At 64.0% G+C, this 21,748-nt stretch overlaps 1 protein-coding gene across 3 annotated transcripts in view; it reads right to left on the bottom strand.

Annotated features, from left to right (window-relative positions):
• Positions 1-20,237, bottom strand: part of ARHGAP23 (Rho GTPase activating protein 23) — a 31,574-nt gene extending 11,337 nt beyond the window's left edge. The window contains exons 1-3 of one of the 3 annotated variants that reach the window (XM_061442753.1): positions 20,161-20,237; positions 2,844-3,023; positions 500-524 (exon numbers count right to left, since the gene is read on the bottom strand). In XM_061442753.1, coding sequence (XP_061298737.1) covers positions 500-524; positions 2,844-3,023; positions 20,161-20,169 — 214 coding nt within the window. In that variant the 5' untranslated portion in view covers positions 20,170-20,237. Of the gene's footprint in view, positions 1-499; positions 525-2,843; positions 3,024-5,645; positions 5,954-14,813; positions 15,033-20,160 lie in introns of those variants that run through there. The other 2 variants (XM_061442752.1, XM_061442751.1) reach the window with 2 other exon arrangements.
• Positions 20,238-21,748: the final 1,511 nt, after the last annotated feature.

Genomic DNA, 21,748 nt, shown 5'->3' with positions numbered 1-21,748 from the left:
CATCGGGTGCTGCCAGAAGTGGAGGGCAGAGGATGGATGGCAAAGGGACGGTGGCAACAAGGGATGCTGAACCCCCTGGGGACCATGCGGAGAGAGGCCGGTGTCCTCCCAGCCCTGACGGGTGCTGGGTCCAGCCCCTGCTGCCTGCTCTGGCTCCCTGGGCCGCGTCACCCCAGCAGCACCGATGTGTTCTGACACCTTCACATCCACTCACATCAGCACCAGCCTCGGGGAGGAGAGCAGGGCCGTGTCCCCATTCCCAAACACCCTGTGCTCGGCCAAGCTGCCCACCTGAAGGGGCCCTGCCACAGCCCCTCCGGCTTCGGGACAGACCCCTCCTTGGGCACAAGGTCCCGTGAGCATCCCAAGGGCTTTGGGGACACCAAAACACCACAAAGCTTCACCACCAGCCAGTGTTTAGGGCTGCAGTGGCAGTCAGTGGGGACAGTGACCTGTGACACCCCCATGCCCCCGTGTGCAGGGTCCCTCCGGTGCTCACCTGCTCGGTTCCCGTTCTCCTCCTCCTGCCAAAACAAGAGAAACACATTCATTTGGTGGCCAGGACGCAGCGGAGGGGACCAGGAGGGGACCCAATGGGTGCCAGCACCATGAAGCCCCATGCAGGACCCACCGTAGCCCCCTGGTACCCAACCGGTGGGGAAGGGGCTGGTTGTGGACCAGGGGAGCAGCAAAGGCCCCAGCCAGCCCTATGGCGGCATCGCACCCTTCTCCTGGGCCACCAAGTAGGGGAGAGCCTGAACGCCCACAGTGGGGTCCCAGGGGAGGGATGGAGGTGGCTGGGGGCACCCATGCGACCACAGCACCCAGGCACTGACAGAGAAGGGGGCAGTGGGCTTGAATAGGCATCCTCAAGGCTGCAGTGGGCATTGCAGGGGGGTCCCAGCACCCCATTCCCAGCCACGGGCAGGGAAAGCCCTGGGAGCCATGTGGGTCTGTCCCTTGGCATGGGAACTGGGAACTGCACTGGTGGGCTCCCGCCCCGCATCCTCCCATTGGGATCCTCCTACAGAGCCAAGCTGTGGATGCTGGCACCCACATGGGGCTGCACCCACCCTGCTGAGCACCCAGCCCTGCCATGGAGCCAGCAGCATCCCAAGGGAGCCAAGCACCGGGAAGGGGATTTCTCACTCCACAAGGGCCGGATCCTGCTGGCTCCAGGGGGGACACAGGCTCAGCTCCAGCCAAGAGCAGGGACACAGCCCCAGTGCCTCCAGCATGAGCAGGTCTCTCGGGGGTGCTGGCATGGGACCAGTCTCCATCCCAGTGAGGGGGCTGGAAGCATCTCCCCATGGTGGGAAGCGGAAGCCCCATCCTGCAGCCTCGGCACACACCATTGCCTGTGCCATGGTGCCACAGCAGGCGATGGGGACACCGGGAGGCCCTGGAGGCACGGCCTCACCCAGTCCCTGCCCCTCCTCACCCTGCGGCACCCAGCGCCCTTCCTGGCCCCCGGGGCAGCCCAGCAGCGCCGTTGCCATGGCTGGGGCACGGCTTTGCCGTCATCACCCTCCCGGCTGAGTCAACCCCACCGAAACTCAGCCCCCGGACCTGGCTGCCCGCCGGCACCCATGGGTGCTGAGCCAGCCGCACCGCACCCAGCCCCGCCGGCTCCGGCTGCCGGCAGCTATTCCCAGTGTTCCCAGCGTCTTTCCAAGAGCATCTCCACCTCCCGGCGCTGATCCGGCTCCTTCCCACACGGCCCCGTGGCCTCCCCGCCCCCGGTGCCCAATGCAGGCACCAAATCCTGGAGGATGCTTTAGGAAGTGAGGGGGTCCGTTCAGTCCATCCCCATGGGAAAAGCTTTTGCGCTCAGGTCCGTGTTGCCGATGCGAGCAGGGAAGCGCAGGCAGGATTTAGGGAAGCGGGCTCAGGAGCCTTGGAAAAGCTGAGGGTGCTGAGTGGGGATTCCAGGGAATTGCTTCTCCCTGTGACTCACTTCCCACTGCGGTTCCCCCCTGTGGGGAGGAGGCAGCCAATGCCAAGCCATGGGGCAGCCAGAGCTGTGGGGCTGTGAAGCTCCGGGGTGATGTGAAGCATCCAGGTCCGCTCACCCCGGAGCAGGGAAAGGGCTGAGATGGATGATGCAGCCCCAGACCCTTTTCCCTTCATCTGCATGAAGCTGCCAGTGCAGAATATGGGGTGAGAGGAGGATTTTAGACCCCAGGAGCTCGGAGCTGGCATGGCTGGAGAGCTGGATCATTGCCTTCAGGTGCAGAGGGCACCACGGTCCATGCTGGAAGCTGCTGGGTGGTTTGGCATGGTCCCTCTATCCCAATGGAAAGGTGCTGTCTGGATGAGCGTCTCTTGATGGCTCGGAGGGTGCAGGAGGTGCTGGCCAACCCAGGGTTGGTCCCTCCAAAAGGCAGCACCCAGGAAGGATCCAGGCTGCAGCCACTGGGTCCTGGGGCAGATCCAGCCCAAAGCTTCCAGGCCAGGAAAATTGGGAGCCAAAAACCGGGAATTGCAGTGCCGGTGCGCAGTTCACTTCAGCTCGAGCAGCATCCCGCTGTGCCAAGCCTCCCTCCTGGCCTCAGGGGCTCTGAAGTGCCTTTTTCCTGCCATTCCCAAGGATGCCAGAGCCACGTCCGGAGCTGAGGGATCCTCTGCTCCCGCAGCCAGCCGTGTCCCTGCCAAAAGGCTCCGGGACATCTCCAAAGGCGCTGCCAACTTGCTCAGAGCACATCCCTGAGTGCTCCTTCATCCCAGGGTACCCCAACCAAGCAGGCGATGCACAGCCCCATTCCCACCCTTACATCACCATCCTGCATCCCACCACCCCCCGGGGGTCCCTCTATGGAGGGAAGGGGGGGTCCCAGCCCTACCTTGGTGCTGCAGTGCACCGCCGACTCTGGGGGGTAGACGATGAAGTGGCGGAGGGTGAAGCCGAACCCCCCCTGCGAGCTCTTCCGCAGCAGCACCGTCTTGGGGCCCACCCAGGGGAAGGAGCCCTCGGGGGGCACGTTGGCGTTTGGGGATGCTCCATCTCTCCGGCCTGGTGTTGGCTGTTGGGGGGGGGGGGAACGACAAGGAGGAAGATGTCACTTCTGGAAGGGGGGGGGGGGTACAGGCAGTGTCCCCCCCATGTCTGCCCATCCAAAGCCCTGCACTTGGGGCTGGGATCTGCCCAGAGCTCTCAGGAACCCTTTTCCCTAATCCCAGCGAATTCCAGGCAAAGACCATGCCCCAAAACTCCTTGGATGGGAACTTTTGGGAGAAGATGCATAGAAAGGATGTTAAAAAAGGGGCGGGAGGGGGGAATGAGCGGTGCCTGGAGGTCTGGATGGGACCCAGGAGGCAGCACAGCAGGATTAGGGATGGGAGCGGATGGGGGAGCTGGGGACAAAAGGGTCCCTTTCCGATGACGCCGTGGTAATAACCTCGGGCAAGCCGGAAAGAGCCGCTGGCTGAGTGATGCTTCCCGAGACAGGGCAGGGACCTGGCACCGCCACGGGTGCTGGCAAAGGAGCCTGCCTGGAGCAGCAGATGGGGTCAGGAGGGCCACGGCTCCATCTCGGTGCTGGGATGGGGAACAAGGCCACGGCAAAGCCATGGGCATCCCGCTTGGCACTGGGAACAGAGCCTGGAGACAGCAGGAAAACAGAGACCTTGGCTGAGCCCGGGAGGGTTCGTAGCACTGCCCTGGTGAGGGATGCGGCTGCACATCTGGCTGCACATCTGGCTGCGCATCCGCCAGCCCTGCAGCCCCACGGCCAAAGGGGGCAGAGGGCCCTTCCCAGTGCCCCGGCAGCACAGATCCCTGCTGAAACGGGAGAACCCAGTAACGTGGGAGCTGCAGGGCCAGGCAGGGCAGAGACAGCCAGGCAGGAGGGGTTCTGCCCGAACGGGACCTCTTTCCCCACCGCAGCAGGCGGGAGTCAGCCCATGCAGGGATGAGGGTGTTAAAATGCAGGCGCTGTCTGGGTTGAAGCGATGGATGGGGAGCGGGGAGGGGAAAGGGACACACAAAGGGACAGTGGCACAAAACAGCCTTTGTCTGTGCTCTGCTGAGTGGGCCTTTTCGCTGCCGGGGGGGAAATGTGACAGCAGCTCAGCGGGGCCAGGCTGAGCCCCCGGTGCCGGCACGTCCCGCATGGCCCCGCTGTTGGGGGTCCCGTCCCCATGGGGATCAAGGGCTCCATGGTGAGGGCACAGCTCTGGCACTGCAGCCGGTGAGGCATCACCCTGGCACGGCACCCACTCCATCACCGCCAGACCCAACCACGATGGCTTTGGGTGCTCACGGATAAGGCCAGGTTGGACACAGGGGCTTGGAGCAAGCTGCTCCAGTGGAAGGGGTCCCTGCCCGTGGCAGGGGGTTGGAGCTGGAGGAGCTTTAAGGTCCCTTTCAACCCAAACCAGGCTGGGATTCTCAGACACCCCAAAACACGGCAGAGAGCAGCAATGCTCCAAACACCAGCACTGTAGAGCCAGAACCAGCCCCCCACCCCAGCACCATACAGGGGGTAAAGCTCCCCATGAGCCCCCAAAGCCCCAATTGGTGACCCAAAACCAGATGGCAACGGGCTCCCCACGCTCCCGGGGGACCCCCATCCCTTTGCCCCGGGGCCATCCCGGCGCCTGTCCCCATCTGCGCCCTCCATTGTGTCCGTGGCTGCTGGATTATTTTTAAGCTGACAGCTGAATGTGCCCAGCTGATTTTAACCGGCACAGACAAGCCTCGGAGAGGGCAGGATCAGTGCAGACACCACCACAGCACCGACCCGCAGGGATGGGGATGTGTCCCTGTGCTCACAGCCACACCACAGCCATGGCCATGGCTCTATCCCAAGCTTCTATAAGTCATAGAAGAGGAGGAATCACTCCCATCCCACAGGGACCCAGTGTCCTGATCCCGCTGCTGATGGGGGGGTTCTCCTTGCCCTGATTAAGCATCATTTGGGATTGTTCCAGCCTCAACTTGGTGGTTTTCCCACTCCAGATCCCTTCTACCCCCCATCTGACGGAGGGAATCATCCACTGCAGAGACCCAGAGACCCTGCAAACCATCCCATACCGCAGTGCCTCAGTTTCCCTCTCCACCCACCCCATATTGGAGCTTTCTGAACTGTAAAGCCCCCAGTGTGGGCTTGGACATGCCCCTAACTTGGACATCCCCGCAGTGGGAGATGCTCCAGCTCCCCCAGCAGCGGGCTGACACTTGATTTGTCACCTCAGCCATTTGTCCCCAGCACCCCGTCCCCCATCCCCACAGAGCCCAGTTCCTTCCTGCCTTTTTGGCTTGATTTTAATTGCAATTAGGGCCAGACAGCCCTAACGCCTGCGAGGTCGCTTGTCCCGTCCCCCCCATCACCGGTGTCACCTGCACCCCATGTCCCCATGCCACCTCGCTGCCCCATGGACAGGCAGAACAAAGGAGAGTTTTCTCTGCATCCTGAGGGGGCAGGATCCATCCCCCCCCCCCCCTCCTCCTCCCGGCCACGGCGAGTGGGAATCAAACACCCAGGCACAGCCCTGCCATTGCCCGCAGCTTCCAGCCCTGCACCGGGGAAGGAACCGGGACCCCCGACCCCAACCTCCGGGACCGAGGGGACGCAGCACAGCCCCAGCGGAGCCCCCCAGCCCCTTCCCTCCCGTCCAAGGCCATCGCGAAGCGCGGTTCTCACCCGGTGGCACCTACGGGTGCGGGGGTCGGTGGGGCCGCGGTGCGGGCTGCCCGCAGCGAGCCGGCGCAGGCTGCTCAGCCACAGGCAGCGCGGCTCGGGGTTGCTGCAGTCCACCCCGACCGGCAGCTCCAGCCGCCAGCCCCGGCCCGCTCGCTCCACGCTCCACAGCCTCTTGCTCAGCACCAGCACGGGGCTGGGGGCCGGCGGGGGCCGGGGGGGGGAGCCCCGCAGCACCCGCAGGGAGCCCCGGGCCCCGCTGCCCGCGCTCTCCTCCACCATGCGGCGAGGGACGAGGGGGCTCAGCCGGCAGCCGGCAAGGGCACGGGCTCGGGCTCGGGCTCGGGCTCGGGCTCAGCCATCGCCGCCTTCCGTGGCTGCAACCCTGAGGTGGGACGGGGAGGGTGGGATGGACGGAGGGAGGGACGGGGGGAGGGAGGGAGGGAGGGAGGGAAGGAGGGAGGGAGGGAGAGAGGGTGGGAGGGAGAGAGGGTGGGAGGGTGAGGTGGACGCAGGGTGGGATGGAGGGATGAATGGATGGATGGATGGGTGGATGGAGGAAAGGAGGGAGGGAGAGAGGGAAGTGTGAAAGGATGGATGGATGGATGGATGGATGGATGGATGGATGGATGGATGGATGGATGGATGGATGGATGGATGGATGGAGGGAGGGAGGGAGGGGGGGAGGGATTGAAGGAAGGAGGGAGGGAGGGAGGGAGGGATGAAGGGATGGATGGATGGATGGATGGATGGATGGATGGATGGATGGATGGATGAAAGGGTGGATGGATGGATGGATGGATGGATGGATGGATGGATGGATGGATGGATGGATGGATGGATGGATGAATGGATGGATGGATGGATGGATGGATGGATGGATGGATGGATGAAAGTGTGGATGGATGGATGGATGGATGGATGGATGGATGGATGGATGAAAGGATGGATGAAAGGATGGATGAAAGGATGGATGAAAGGATGGATGGATGGATGGATGGATGGATGGATGGATGGATGGATGAAGGGAGGGATGGATGGAGGAATGGAGGAATGGAGGGAGGGAGGGAGGGGGGGAGGGATTGAAGGAGGGAGGGAGGGAGGGAGGGAGGGAGGGAGGGAGGGAGGGAGGGAGGGAGGGAGGGAGGGAGGGAGGGAGGGAGGGAGGGAGGGAGGGAGGGAGGGATGAAAGGATGGATGGATGGATGGATGGATGGATGGATGGAGGAATGGATGGAGGAATGGATGGAGGAATGGATGGAGGGATGAAGGGAGGGTGGGATAGACACAGGGTGGAATGGAAACTGGATGGGATGGATGGATGGGTGGATGCATGGATGGATGCATGGAGGATGGACAGCCACACATCCTAGCTGGTGCTCCAGCCGCCCGTCCCCCCATGCCTGCAGCGTCCCTTTGCCAGGACTTTCCCTTTTTCCTTTCTTTCTTTCTTTCTTCTGGGTTGCTGTTTTCTGTTTTCCCATCTGCCCCTTCCTCCTCCATCACCCCGGGGCAGCATCCACCCTCCCGGCTTCCTCCTCGCCCTCCTCCCAGCCCCTTCCTCCCTTCCTTCCTTCCTTCCTCTGCTCACTCACACAGGGCACCAGGCGATGCTGGGGACAGGGAGGGGGACACCCCGTGGGGGCAGCAAGTGTCCCCCCTGCTTGCTCAGAGACGAGCCACCAGTGGTCTCTACAAGGGGGCTTCGAGTCACCCCTGCTCCCCTCTGTCCCACCCAGCCCTAGGCTCCGCTGCTGCAGCACCGCAAGGACCAACACAGACCCTTGGGGACCCACAAAGCCCCTCAAGCCTCCTGCTCAGTGCTTGTGGCAAAGGGCGATGGCTCCAAGGCCATCACTTCCCAAACCAAGAGTTTCCCTCATCTCCCATTCTGGGGGCTACCCAGGGCTGCAGGTCCCTGTTGGTCCCCATGCATGGAGTCATCAACCCCTACGGTTCAATCCTGGCTCCCCTGAGCTGAGCCAAAACATGGGAGGAATAAGGAAACCGGCAGCACCGTGGTGAGCCCGGACACCAGAGCAGGGCAATGCCTCCCCCCCCACCCTGTCCCTGCCCCTGTCCCCGCTCGAGGGGGTCCCGCTCCGCATTCCTGCCGTGCTGGAAGCCGAGGAGAGGCACATGCGGCCGCGCCGGGACATGCCGGGCATTGCTGGGATTGCAGCCTGCAGCCCTGGGGCCAGCGTCCTGCTCCCCATGGCCCCTCCACTCCTCTGCCCCCTCCACTCCACCAGCGGGAGCAGCACGGTGCCGGGCACCCAATGCCCACAGCCAGCAGCGAGGGGACGGTCCCTGGGGACCCCCTGCATGGTGGCGGTGCCTTGGCATCCACAGGATCACAGAACGGTTTGGGTTGGAAGGGACCTTGAAGCTCATCCAGTTCCAATCTCTGCCACGGACCCCTTCTGCTAGAGCAGCTTGCTCCAAGCCCCTGTATCCAACACGGCCAGGGATGGGGCATCCCGCATTCCCTGCACTTCCCAATGGCATTCAGCAAGTCTACCCCGGCCAAAGTACCAAGGTTGTGACCCCAGACAGCCCCAGTGCTTGCTCCAAGCCTCGCTGAGGGCTGGCTGGATTGCTTGGTGACACCATCCCAGCACCTCCGTACCGACAACCCAAGGAGAAACTGCGATGGGGAAAAGGCAGGAGCCAAATCCCTGCCGTTGCCTTCTCCCCCTGTCACCCTGCGTGCGTGCTGTGGGTCTCCCATGGGAGCCACTCCAGCACATCCCAGCAGGAAGAGGTGCCTGAGGCAAGGATAACAGAGCTGTGGGTGCGAGCAGAGCCCGGGGAGGGGGGGGGGGGATGCTTTCAGCTAAGAGGGGGCAAAAAGCAGCTTGCCACAGAGGGACGGCTCCATCCGGGAACACCTTGGGAACAGCGGATGCGATCCTGCCACCTCCACTCTCACCTTCCCCAGCTGCATTGAGCCCGGAGGGTGACAGGGGGTCCCTGTCCCCCCAAAGTTGGGGGGCAGGGGGGGGGGGAAGATGGGCCCCAGGCTTGTTCCCGCAGCCCAAAGCAGGAAAGGTCAAGCAGCGTTGGCGGGGGCAGATTCCACCCCGCGGAATGCGAGCGCTCCTGGACGCCTTCCAAACCCCTTGTGTTTTGCACAGGAGTGCCCTAAATACGCAGCCAAACAGGAGCAAGGGGGAAAGGCAGCGGCGTTCCCGGCATGCTCCGGCACCGGGCACACGTTGCGGCAGGCGTGGGGACGCGCACCCATGGGTGCCGGTGCCGGCACTCCCGGCCAAAGCCGCTGGGAAACTGAGGCACGGAGCAGCCTTTCCTAAGGGGGTTTCCCTGTTCCCCACCTCCCTGCCCCATGGCTGCTGCTTCCAGGCCTCTCCCACCCTGCCCAGGCCATGGGGACACCCCCAGGATGGAGGTGGTGGTCCCATCTGGGGGGGGGGACACCCCACTACATCCCAGTGCCACCAGTGGCAGCTGTGTGGGGACACCCCCAGGATGGAGGTGGTGGTCCCATCTGGGGGGGGGGACACCCCACTACATCCCAGTGCCACCAGTGGCAGCTGTGGGGCTATCACAACCCCTGGCACGCAGCGAGGATCACGTCATGCGTGGGGCAGGAACAGAGGACAGAGGGGCAGGCAGCTGCCGGTCCTGCCGCCACCACGGCGTGCTGGGATCGGCCCCAGCATCCCTCCTCCAGCACCGCTTTCCATGCGGGAAGGAGGTTTGATCCCAGCATGGAGCCCCACAGCACGCAGGGAAGGGAGGGGACGCAAACATTAATCCCTCCCGAACGGTGAGCTGGGATTAGGGTCAGAAAAATGAGGTTTTAATAGGATTTTTGGGGAGGAGGAAGCTGTGTTGAGACAAGAAGTCATTCCCAGCCCTTGGATGGCAAAGCCATTGCCTGCTCCCACTTTAGGTCCTCCCAGCACCCCTTGGTCCCAAGGCATCACCCCAAAGGGAGCCAAGAGCAGGGGCTGCCTGCACCCAAGCCATGCACCCCAGGGCATAGTCCACCAGCAGGGCCTGGCCATGGGGATGTGGTGGCAGGAGAAGGGGAACAGCACGGAGGTGACGGCGCTGGGAGAAGCTGGCCCCATCCTCCAGGATTACCAACCCCAGGAGAAAGCGTTTTAATTCTCCTTAACCCAAACCAGGGCTGAGGAGCTTTGCGGCTCAGCAGGGATTTGGGGGGTGCTGGCTTGCTTGCACACAGCCAGCACATGCTCCCGGCCCCCCGGAATGCCCCAGCACGGCTGCATCCCGCAGGGAGATGCTGGGAAGCAGATGCACATCCCATGCAGAAGCAGCAGTGCTGGGAATTGGAGGCAGCAACACCTCAGTGATGGAGAGCCCCCCCCACAAGTGCCTCCCAATAACTGCCAGCAGTCCCCATGCCACATCCCAGCCTGGGCAGGGATGCAGCATCCATAGGCATCCGTAGGCAGGATGGGAATTCTGGGGATGGCTTTTGGTTGTCAGGGCTGGGGATGCCCTAAGCATCCACTACGATGCTCAACAGATTCCTCCCTTCCCACCCCATCACTGCACCCAGGCCAACCCCACGGATGTCCCAGTGGAACGGGAGATGGCCACCAGGACCACAGCTCGAGTGCCATCCTCATCCTCACAGCCAGCTCCGGGGCTGGCACAGGGTGCGGGACGTGCAAGGCTTGGCAGCACTGGACCCACTGCCAAATCCCATCCCACACTGGGACCATGTGCCCGGCTGGGGAACCGCATCCCCAGCATCCGAAGCAGCCAGGACAGGGGTGCTGTTTCCCGGGTGACACGGAGCCAAGTGCTGAGGAGGAGGTTGGAGGAGCCACAGGCCGCTCCGCTCTGGGTGTGAACGTGGGGAAGGAAATCGCCTTGTTCCTTCCCAACACCAACTTCTATCTCCACAGCGTCTCCTTCACAGCCCCGCGCCCGGTCCCCGCTTGGCTCCATCCCCTCCCGGCCACGTCGTGACCAAACTGAGCTCCCTTTGGCAGGATGTGGCTCCAGCTCGGTCCTCTCCAGCACCCAGCACCACAATACTCCAAGAGCCCCCCACAGGGCATCCCTGTGAGCCACGATGAGGGGACACCACATCCCCTGTTCATGCAGAACGTCCCCATGGTGCCACCATCCTGGGGTCTCTTCCTTTAGGGCATCCCTAAACCCCCTCCATTCCCCATCCCGTGTCCCACAGGTCCCCAGACACACGGCTCCTCCTTAACACCCAGCACCATGGGGGGAAGCGGCTCCATGGGGGCAAGGGATGGGATCCACACCAGGGATGTGCCCAGTGGCCCAAACCCCACAGGAGAGGCTGGGAAGCACGGAGCCACAGTGACACCGAGGAGGTGACCGAGGGTCTGCCTTCACCCCCAGCTCCTCATTCTCTCCCTGTCCTAAGCGGTGTTATCAGCAGCGAGCCCTAGAAAAGGACCAGGATTGCGCTTCCTGTTTTTCCCATGGAAACCCTCAAATAGAAGCTGGCCTCATTATTGCAGGTTTTCGGGTCCCTGTTTTTTTCAGCAGCGCTAACAATGAGCCATTTCCTCCGGCGGCTCCGAGAGGCACCTTAACGCGGCGGAAAATCCTACCCATGGAGGTCAAGGGAAGGAGCTGCCGGCTCCTTCCAGCCTCTGCCCTGCTCAAGGCCGGGGGCCCGGGGTGGGGGCCAGGGCCGTGCACCCCTCGCATGGTGGAGGGACCCCTTGTACCCCCCCTGGGCTGCTGCCTGTGCACCGGGGATGGGGTGGAGCAAAGGGGGTGGTGATGCTCGGGGAGGGACAAATCCCGCATCCCTCAATGGATGGGGGAAAGAAGCCTCCCTCCAGCCCCTGCGAGGACAAGAGGCAGCTTTGGGGACCACCACGCTCCCACAGCACCTCCTGCTCTGTTGCAGCCCTAAAACCCAGCGGTGCTTTCCTGCCATGAGAAGCAGCCCGACATTCTTCCACAGCCTACGCGCATCCCTAAACCCAAGGACCGGCCTGTCCCCCCTTGCTCCATCACCTCCAGCATCCTGCTGCTGGTACCACACCAGTCACCACCAGCCCCGGCCCCCCGCCTCGCACGGCACTCAAAGAGCCCAGTGTGTTCCACAATAGCACAATTGTCCCCCAGAGCCATCGGGCTCCATCCCACCCGCTCCGGGGCTGCCCCACGCGCTCGGCCACATCAAGGGGCCCACTGTTGCCATCGGGGTGGCTGGGTGGGGGGGAAGGCAACTGTGGGCACCCCCATGCCGGCACCGTGGGGGTGACAGGGCTGTGGGTGCTGCTATGGGGGTGCCACTGATGGGTATCTTATAGGAGAGCCCTGGGACCTGCTGGCTGCACATCACTGGGGGACCCAGCTCCGGATTGGGAATTATGGCAGGAATCTCATCCCTATCCCAATCTGGACATGGTTACTGCAGCCCCAGCTCCCTCCTGCTGCAGCAGGGTCTTAACCAAGCAAAGCACTTGCAGGCAGAGGCAAGGGGAATCCTGCTGGATCCCATTCTGGGGTCAACACCCCCATGGACAAAGCCACTTGATGACCCTCAACCACCCTTTTCCTTGGGGAGACCCCAGCTCCAGCTCCCACGTTCCCAGCAGGGCTGCGGAATGGCACCAATCCCCTATCCCAGCCCCGCCAAGAAATCCAAGGGCTGGGAACCACAGGGCATGCAGCTGATTCCCACCGAGGCGGCGGCACCGACGTGCCGGACCGCGACGCTGCGGGTCTTGCAACACGCCTGGCTGCGGCAATTAGGGAAGGCTTAATGAAATCCTGGGATAAGCAGCCACGGAAAAGGGAATCCCAGCCGCTTCGGGTGCTCGGAGCCAGTGCTGGAGACATCTGCTCCATAGCCAGGAGGTTGGCGGCAGGTTTAAAGCAGCCACCCTGCTTTACAACCTGGGGCATCCCAAGGCGGGCCGGCTCCCTGGAAAGCCGGATGGGTTTGGGAGCAGGAGGCAGGGCTCAGCCAGTGCAGCCGGCCCTGCTGCTCGTGGCCCAGAGGCGGCCAGGTCGATAGTTTCCAACTTGAGAGCTTAAAATAGGTCATCTATCTCCATTCCTTTTTAAATCAGGTCCTGCTGCCTGCTGAAGACAAACTTGGTTTATTAATGGGATGGCCCCGACCTGAAACCTAAGCTTTTTTGTCCCCTTTTAATGAGAATAAAAAGCCATTTCCCTGGAGCTCAGGAGCTTCCCAACACGACCCCCCCCCATCCCTGTGTGTTTTCTCCCTGCTCTGCTTAAAGTGGGGAAAGGCCCCAGAACACAGCTCTGAGGCTCCTGGGATCTGCTCATGCAGCTCCCACCGCACCACCGGTGCCAGCCCCGCTCCCAAACCGAGAGCTGTCACCACGTCCCCCATGCTTGCAGCACCAACGTCCCCCCACCCGGAGACCACAGTCCCTGCTCCCTGCAGTGGTTCCTTGGCACTTCACACTGCAGATGACAGCACCCGGGCAGCGCTGCCAGCCCCGGGAGGCTTTGGGACATTAAACATCACCCATCAGCCCGCCCGCGGCGCAAGAGATGGGTGCCAGCGGTGCCAGCACATGAGACAGGTCAAGGTTAAAGCCACAGCAGCGATGAGGTCAGAACCCTTCATGGGGACCCCACGGCTCCAAAGCCCCCCCGGGGCGGGCAGCCGGACCCCGGGGTGGCATCACGCCACGTGCCCCAGCGCGGCGCCGGTGCCAGGTTTTGCGCTGGCGAGGCGGGATTGCGGCACCGAGCACAGGCTTTTCCTGTCTTTCAAGTTCAGGGCTCAGAAAGAAAGGGAAGGGAAGGGAAGGGGGGGAAAAAAAGGCATGAAGAAACTCAGTTTGCCGAGAGCACCGGTATATAGGGGCATCGGGATGGAGGCAGCACGGGGATGAGGGCAGCATCCACTGGTCAAAGGCTGGCGGACAGGGGGGTGCAGCCCCGGGGATGGCCATGGGGCTGGATTTCTGCTTGCTCAGCACAAAGTCCTCGCTGGAGGGTTGCAAAGAGCCTTCCACCCCCGTACTAACTCGCCCCCACGTCACCCAGGGGGGGAAGAGGTGGGCACCGAGCAAAGCCCCTACGCTAGGTCCTGCCCCCCCAAAAGGGCAGATTTCACCCCCAAAAAAGCAGCAGAAGAGCAGATTTCAAGAGCGTGGCAATTCTGCCTGCAAGCACTCAATGGGACGGAGTAAGCAGGGAGGAATCTGAAGAGAAACCATGATTAATGCTCAGCCGCTGCAACGAGCAGCACTCCCCATATCTGAACCATTTCGCACACCCCAATTAATCCTTTGAGGCTGGTTATTAGCCCCATGGCCGGGCCGAGGAAGCCGAGTTCAAATAACCAGGAACTGAGGAACAGAGGCCGAATTCAGCTCTGGGGCAAGGACGTGCTCGAATCAGCCGGCGTTGTGCCAGCCCGGCACCGCGGCCGCATCCCCGGCGTGCCCCCCACCACCGGCCCCCAGCGCCGTCCCCATCCCCACCCCACGCCTTCGCCGGGCTTTGGCGTGAAATGGGCAGGAAACGGGGTTTTAGACGACGGCTGGGCTGGGCTTTCTTGGCACCACGCTGCTCCCGAGGGAGAAGGGAATGGCCCCAGCGCCTGCAGGGCGATGCCGGTGCCCACGCCACGGGAGGAGCATCCGCAGCGTGGGGCAGTGGGGATGTAAATACCTTGGAGGCTGAGGGCCTGCTTGAAGCCCTGTGTAAGGGGCAGGACAGGACGTCGAGGGGCTATGGGCACATTGAGGGGGGTCTCTGCCTGCCCAGTGCTGGCAGGGATGGAGCTGGCAGGGATGGAGCAGCCGGACCCAGAAGGAAAGAGCCCAGACAGAAGTTATGGAGGAAACACACGTGGGTGTGCGCGGGTCTTGTCCCACCAAGGGGGAGCCCAGCCCCAAGCTCTCGCCTTCAGCCCCATGGCCGGATCCAGGCGCCTCAGCCCCACCGCCCTGCCACGACACCACTGCGGATGGTCCCCGGTGACGACTCACCGCGGCCACCATCGCCCGTGGCACACAGCCCTGTGCGCGGGACCGGAACCCTCTGGTCCCACTGCCCCAGCCCTATGGCCCCCGAGGAACCCGGGCATCGCCCAGCCCCGCTGCCGGACGTCGGCGCCATGCCAGCACCCCCAGTACCTCCCAGTCCCCCCAGTCCACAGCCTCCCCGGTATCACCCAGTGCCGCTCACCGCGGGGGAGGGCGGCGGGATCCCGACCAGGCAGAAGGCGATCCCATTCATCGGGGCGCGGCGGCCGGGCTCGGCTCGGTCCGGCCCGGCTCGGCTCGGCTCGGCTCGGCTCAGCCCGATGAGGCTCGGAGCGGTGCGGTCCCGCCCGGCCCCGCACGATCCGGTCCGGTTCGGCTCGGCTCGGCTCGGTTCGGGCTGGGCCGGCCCCGGCCCCGGTTGCGGCTCCGCCTCCTCCGGGCGCCCGCGGCGGCGGGCGGGGTTGCGGCTGGGACCGCCCCGACGGGAGGGAGCGAAGGCATCGGGAGAACGGGATGGGGAGAGCCGGGACCGGGAACAGCCGGGGAGCGGGACTGGGACGGGACAGGGATGGGAACCAAGCAAGGGGCATCCAGGAACCGGGATATGGGTGGGCAGGGAACACCCAGGGACCAGGACAGGGACAGGACATTCAGGGACATGGATGGACAGGGGACTCATAGTGACCAGGACAGGGACAGGACATTCAGGGACATGGATGGACAGGGGACTCATAGTGACCAGGACAGGGACAGGACATTCAGGGACATGGATGGGCAGGGGACTCATAGTGACCAGGACAGGGACAGGACATTCAGGGACATGGATGGACAGGGGACTCATAGTGACCAGGACAGGGACAGGACATTCAGGGACATGGATGGGCAGGGGACTCTTAGTGACCAGGACAGGGACACCCAGGGACCAGGACCAAGCAAGGGACATCCAAGAACCAGGACAGGACATTCAGGGACATGGATGGACAGGGGACACTCAGAGACCAGGACAAGGACAAGCAGGGAGCAGGACCAAGCAAGGGACATTCAGACTCATGGATGGACAGGGGACACCCAAGAACAAGAACACAAATGGGGATGGGGCACCCAGGGGTGGGTGGGGGACACCCAGGGACCAGGATGGGGATGGGGATGAGAGACCCCAGGATGTGCAAGGGACACCCAGGACTGGATAAGCCAGGACAGAAGGACAGGAACCAGGAACAGAACTGACCAGTGCAGGCACAGGGGGAGCAGGCAGAGGGATCATGGAACAGCAGGACAGGGACTGGCAGGACAAGGCCGAGGCCGGGCAATGCGGGAGGAGGAGGAGCAGGGAAGGGCACACGGACAGGAAACACCGGGACAGGGGGACGGGAGTGACGGGGACTGGCACAGGCAGACACAGGGACGGAAACACCGGAGTTGGGGCTGACGGAGGGACAAAGGCTGACACAGACCCATGGGGAAAGGAAACGGCAAGGACGGGAAACAGCAGGACAGACGGACGGAGCCTGGCCTGGCAGACAGAGGGACAGGGGCAGCCAGACAGGGTCCAGCCCGGCTCAGGCCCCTTGGACCACAGCAGAGCATCCCAAAGCTGTCATTAAGCAGCCACTGAGCAAATTACCTCCCACACCCGAGTCTCAGGGTGCAAACAGCACCTCAGAGGTGCTTTGGTGACAGCAGGCGACCGCGTTGCTGCGGCACAAGCCCAGAGTCACCACAGACTCGAGCTGGGCACATGGCATGGAATAGGCACAGCCGGGACCCAGCACCAGCCTTGGGGTGATGGAGGCAACGCCAGAGGGGAAACGGAGCCGCACGTGACGGGAAAGCTGGAGGAGGCAGGAAACCGGGGAGGAGTGATGGGCACAGCCCACGGGGATGCACGGACACAGGGGCTGGAGCTGGGGTTCAACAGGGCTGGAGCCCATGGAGCCCAAGGCAGTGCAGGGTGGTCGCCCAGTCTCCCATCACAGCACCCTGAGGGGGTTCCTCTGCTGCGGGTGGGTGTCACCATCCTCACCCTGGTCCCCAGCAGGGACAGGGCTCCATGCACAGGGAGGACACCCAGGATGCAGAAGCCCCAGCTCCCGCCGGACACAAGGCTTGTGCCAAAGGCTCTGGCACATCCATGCCATGTCCTAGGGTCAGCGCCAGCCCGGGGCTGCCAGCACCAGGGTTCTGTGACACAATTGAGCAGGTCTGTGTCAACAAGGACTTCCTGGAGAAACCTCAGCACCACCAGAACAAACACAGGACCGCGCCGCCGGCCACGGAAACGCCGGGCACTGGGAGCTGGAGAGAGGCCACAGGGTCTGATCCTGCTTAAGGGCATGTCCTGCTTGGCCGGTGGCTCCTGCAGGGCTGCTCACCCTCCTCGTGCTCCATGCACAGCCACACAAGCACAGGCAGATGGGGATATCACCTTCATCCCAGGATGCTGAAACAGCCACCCTGGGGTGCAGCACCCACAGCAACAGGGAAGTGGGATGAGGGGGGGGTCCTGCACTCTGCCAGCACCCCAGGGGGACCCACAGCAGCGCTGCCACCACGGCTGTTCCCTGCCTTGGGAGCCATCCCACAACCGGAGGGAGCCAACAGTCGGATGTGGATGATGGGACGTTTCCTCCCCTGCAGCCGGATGCCTGCAGCCTGTCTCTGGCCACCCTCCACCCCTGCTCAGCACCCTACAATGGGTCCCTCTGTCCCCAGTCCCCTTCTTGGGCCACCACCTCCCGCCTGTGTGCAGCAGAGCAGCTCCGGGTCCCGCTGGGATGCGCTGCATCCCTCCCGCATGGACCAACCACAAGCCTGGCACTGAAGAGCCATTGCTGGCAGGACGTGCACATGGACCCCAGGACTCCCGTGTCCCCATGTGGGCTCCCCAGTGCCACCCTCACTGGGGGGGTGACACGACCCGAGCTGGCTATTGTCACCCCGATCCCACCCAGAGGCAGGGATGGACCCTTGATGAGCTGAGGGACAAGCAACCACCCCCAGCAACAGGTGACCCCATTGTGGGGTGCATGAGCTGGGGTGGGGGGGACTCAAGGAAACCCCCCCAAAACCCCAGCCCCTCTCCAGAGGCAGCTTTTCCATAGGGATCCCCAAGGAGCGGGTGCCACCATGCCCCCACCAGCCTATGCTCCATCCCTCCCTCCTCCTCCCGGCCCTCTTTGTCTCCATCCCAGCACCAAGGGGGACCCCCGGCTCCCCCATCCCCATGCGCAGGGATGGGATGGCACCGGCACAGCGTTCCCAAGCTACCACCACCACTCACCCACACCCCATTCCATAGCCATCCACCCGAAAACCACGGCAGCCACCCCACTGTCGGGTTCAGCAGAGCAGATCCATCACATCTCAACCTCCTCGGTGCCCATCCCAAATCCCAGCATCTGGAGAAGAGGATCTGGGGGAGCGTGAGCCCCCCCCACACCCGCCCAGGCTGCCGCTCCCTATGGAGCCACAGACAAAGGGAGATGAGAGGAGAATCCCAGCTTTAGGTTTTAACCTAATCCTATGAATTCAATGAAGAAAAGCAAAAAAAAAAACCAGGGCACCGGCGTGGCCGGAGGAGCAGCAGCAGCATCGCAGCAGGACACAGCATCACCGAGGCCAGCGCAGGACCGTGCGCTGCCCATGGGGACGGGTGTTGGGTGCCCATCGGTGGGGCCTCCCGGCGCTCAGCCCCCCCCGGCCCCAGGCAGACACCTCCCAGCCAAGGGCTGCTCTTCCCTCGGCAACCACCGCGGCACGAAGCCATTTTGAGCCGGCGGCGGCCAGAGGAAGGGGTTACGGCCCCAACCCCTCCTTCCCCGGCTGCGGGCATAAACAAGAGCAGGGCTTGAGGGGAGAGGGGGGGGATCTGGGATGGGATGGGGCGAGGAAACGCAGCGGAGCGGCGGGAGGAGGGGAACGGCGGGGACTTAGGGGCTCATCGCACACCAGGGAGGGGCTGAAACCCTGCTGGGAAGCGGGGTGCCCGCGGGACCCCTCGCTTCCAGCATCCCCGGCTGCCCATCGCCATCGGGGATGCGGCCGGGGCTGCCCTCGCTGCTGGGGTCCGGCCCAAGCCAACCTGCTGCTGCCGCCGGCCTAAAGCCACCGCGGCTGCTCCAGCGGCGATGCTGCCAATGGGGGAAGGCGTGCGGAGCTCCGGAGCTCCTCTGCATTGCAGCTGGATGGGCACGGACGGGGATGTTGCCAGCGGGAATGCAAGCTCTGAGACACGGCGAGCAACGGGGGGGTTTGGGTGTGGGGGGCACCCACGCTCACAACAGCAGGGAGGATGCAGGAGCGGGGTTGCAGCCTGGGGATGGGGATGGCAGAGCATCACGTGCGGCACCCACGTTGGCTTTGGATGCTCTCGTGGGGTAGATGGATGTGGGCTCCTGAGGACCCAGGCTGGGCAGGGGGTGCTCACAAGCATGCAGACCCCAACACAGAGCCATAGAATGGAAGGGACCTTAAAGCTCATCCAGCTCCAACCCCTGCCACAGGCAGGGACACCTTCCACTAGAGCAGGATGCTCCAAGCCCCTGTGTCCAACCTGGCCTTGGACACTTTGCTGTGTGCTGGGGATGTGTCTCAGTGGCTCTGCCCTGGTCCCTCTGAGCAGCCCCAGACCAGGGGCACACACGAGGCATTAAATCCTTCCCTCAGATCTAGGCCAAGCCAGGATGGGGCAGGTGGGGAAGACCAGAGGCAGAGCCTGGGGGGTGCTGAGGCTGCGGGAAGGGAGCTGGACGCCACACTGGTGCTCACGGCAAGTGGGATGAGACACACCTTGGGGTGAGATGGAAACCTGGGGCAGAGCAGGGACCGTCCCCTCTGTCCCCTCCATGTCGGGTGAAGAAACCATCCCCATGGCAGGGACCTGGGCTGGGCAAGCACCCATGGGTGCCCATGCAGGGAGCCCACGCACATGCCACAGCCTGTGGGAGCGCTGATATCGGTGGGGCAGGGATGGGACACGAGGGCTCAGGGTGGGCAGGCAGTGATGGAGGGGTCCTGGGGGTCCCTGGTTCGTGGTCGGGGGGGGCATCTGGTGGCTCACGATAGGGTGGGATGCAGGGGGGTGATGGAGAGGTTCTGGGGAGATCCTGTGGGGTGATGGGAGTGGTGGGGGAGCAGGGAGGTGATGGGGCAGTGCTGGGGAGTGATGGGGGAGCAGGGGGGGCAATGGGGAGGTGCAGGGGTTGGATGGAGGAGCAAGGGGGTGATGGGGGTACCAGGAGGAAGAGGGTGATGCTAGGGTGGGATGCAGGGGGGTGATGGGGAAGCAGGGGAGTGATGGGGAGATGCTGGGGGTGATGGGGAGATGCTGGGGAAGGCGGGTGGGGACCCGGCACGGCAAAAAGGGATCCCCGAGCAGCAGGTGGGGAGCACGGGGGAGGGGGGGGAAAGGGGGCAAGCGGGGTCTCCCCGGCAGCGGGAGGGGTCCCCGCGGTCCCGGGTGGGGGCTGCCCCCAGCCTTCGGTCCCCGGAGCAGCGCCGCGCCCGGGGGGTGCTGGACCCGTCCCTGTGCCGGTGCCGGCCGCTCCTACCTGCTCCATGGGGCCGGCGCGGCGGGCGGGCCGCGGGCCATGGGCCGGTCCCGGTGGCGGTGCCGGTGGCGGTGCCGGTCCCGGCGCGCCCCGGTGCGGCCCCGCCGCTGCCGCCGCTGCCGCCGCCTCTCGCCGCCGCCGCCCACGCCCGGCGCCGCCCGGCGCATCCCGGGAGCGGCGTCATGTGAGCGGCGGCGGGGGGGGACCGCGCCCGGCCCCCCCCCCGGGGAACCCACCACAGCCCCCCCCCCAATCCCCCCACATCCCCCACCGTCCGTTCCCAACCCCCTCATCCCAACCCCTTCATCCCATCCCCTCCACCCCAACCCTCCCATCCCAATCCCTCCATCCCAAACCCCCAACACAGCCCTTCCATCCCATCCCCTTCATCCCAATCCCTCCACCCCAAACCCATATCCTAACCCCTCCATCCCATCCCCTCCACCCCAACCCTCCCATCCCAAGCCCTCCATCCCAAACCCCCAACACAGCCCTTCCATACCATCCCCTTCATCCCAATCCCTCCACCCACCCCCCCCCCAAACCCTCCCATCCCAACACCTCCGTCTCAAACCCCCAACCCAACCCTTCCATCCTGTCCCCTCCATCTCTCCTTCCAGTACCACCTGGCATCCTGCTTCCTACCTTCCCCTCTTGCCTCCTCATCCTCCATCCATCCATCCATCCATCCATCCATCCATCCATCCCCACCCATCCATCCACTCCTTCCTTCTCCCGAGGGACCCGGAGGGCTGCAGAGGTGCTGATGTCTGTGCCCACACCCGGGTGGCCCTGGGGCAGCGTTGGCCGGCACTGCCTGTCCCCTGCCAGCGGCACCTTCCCGGTCCCGGTCCCATTCCCATTCCCGTTCCGGCCGCTCCCGACGTTTCCCAGCACGGGGCCAAGCCCTGGGTAAATATTAGCTCGGAGGCAGCGGCGCTGCCAGGCCCAGTGACCCGCTGGGGCAGCGCCAGTGCCCTGCGTGCCAGCGGCACGGCCCCATGCCCTGCATCAGCTCCCGGCACGGCCCCGCACCGTGCCTCGGTCCCCCTTCCATAGCCCTGCATTGGGTTTCCCTTGCATGTCCCCACGCTTTCCCCACTGCATTGGGATGAGGATAAGGATGAGGAGGGTTAGGATACCCCCCCCGCCCCATTCCCTCCACAGAGTGGGGCCAGGGCACCCCATACCCATCATGGTCCAAGCAGGGTTGGCTTAGGAAGGGAGTCAGGGCTGGTGGGGGGGGACGGACCGTGCAGTGACACCCCAATAGGGTGCTTTGGCCAGGCTCTGATGTGGCACAGGGTGGGCAGCACCAGGAGCAGTGATGCTTGAACACCCCCCCCCCACATGGTCCCCATCGGGGTTGTGGGGAAGGGGGAAAAGGGGAGACCCCGCCTCAGGGCTTGGGGTGGGGGGGAAGCGAAGGGGAAGAAAGAAGCTTTTGTCCGGGGGCTCTGAACCTTGCCGGGGATGGGGAAATTCGCTGCTTTCTGATGCTAATGAGATGTTAAAAATAAGCTCCTGCGCAGCGCAGCCGTGGTGGGGCTGCTCCAGCGTGGCCGGACAAAAGGGGCTTTATGGGGCT

This window comes from Pezoporus flaviventris, unplaced genomic scaffold (genome assembly GCF_033815535.1).
Source record: "Pezoporus flaviventris isolate CSIRO_AGI_PZ_B2104156 unplaced genomic scaffold, CSIRO_AGI_Pfla_v1 ptg000252l, whole genome shotgun sequence".
Lineage (NCBI taxonomy): Eukaryota > Metazoa > Chordata > Aves > Psittaciformes > Psittacidae > Pezoporus > Pezoporus flaviventris.
The sequence above is the reverse complement of the archived record's forward strand: the minus strand, read 5'-3'. Positions and strand labels throughout refer to the sequence as shown.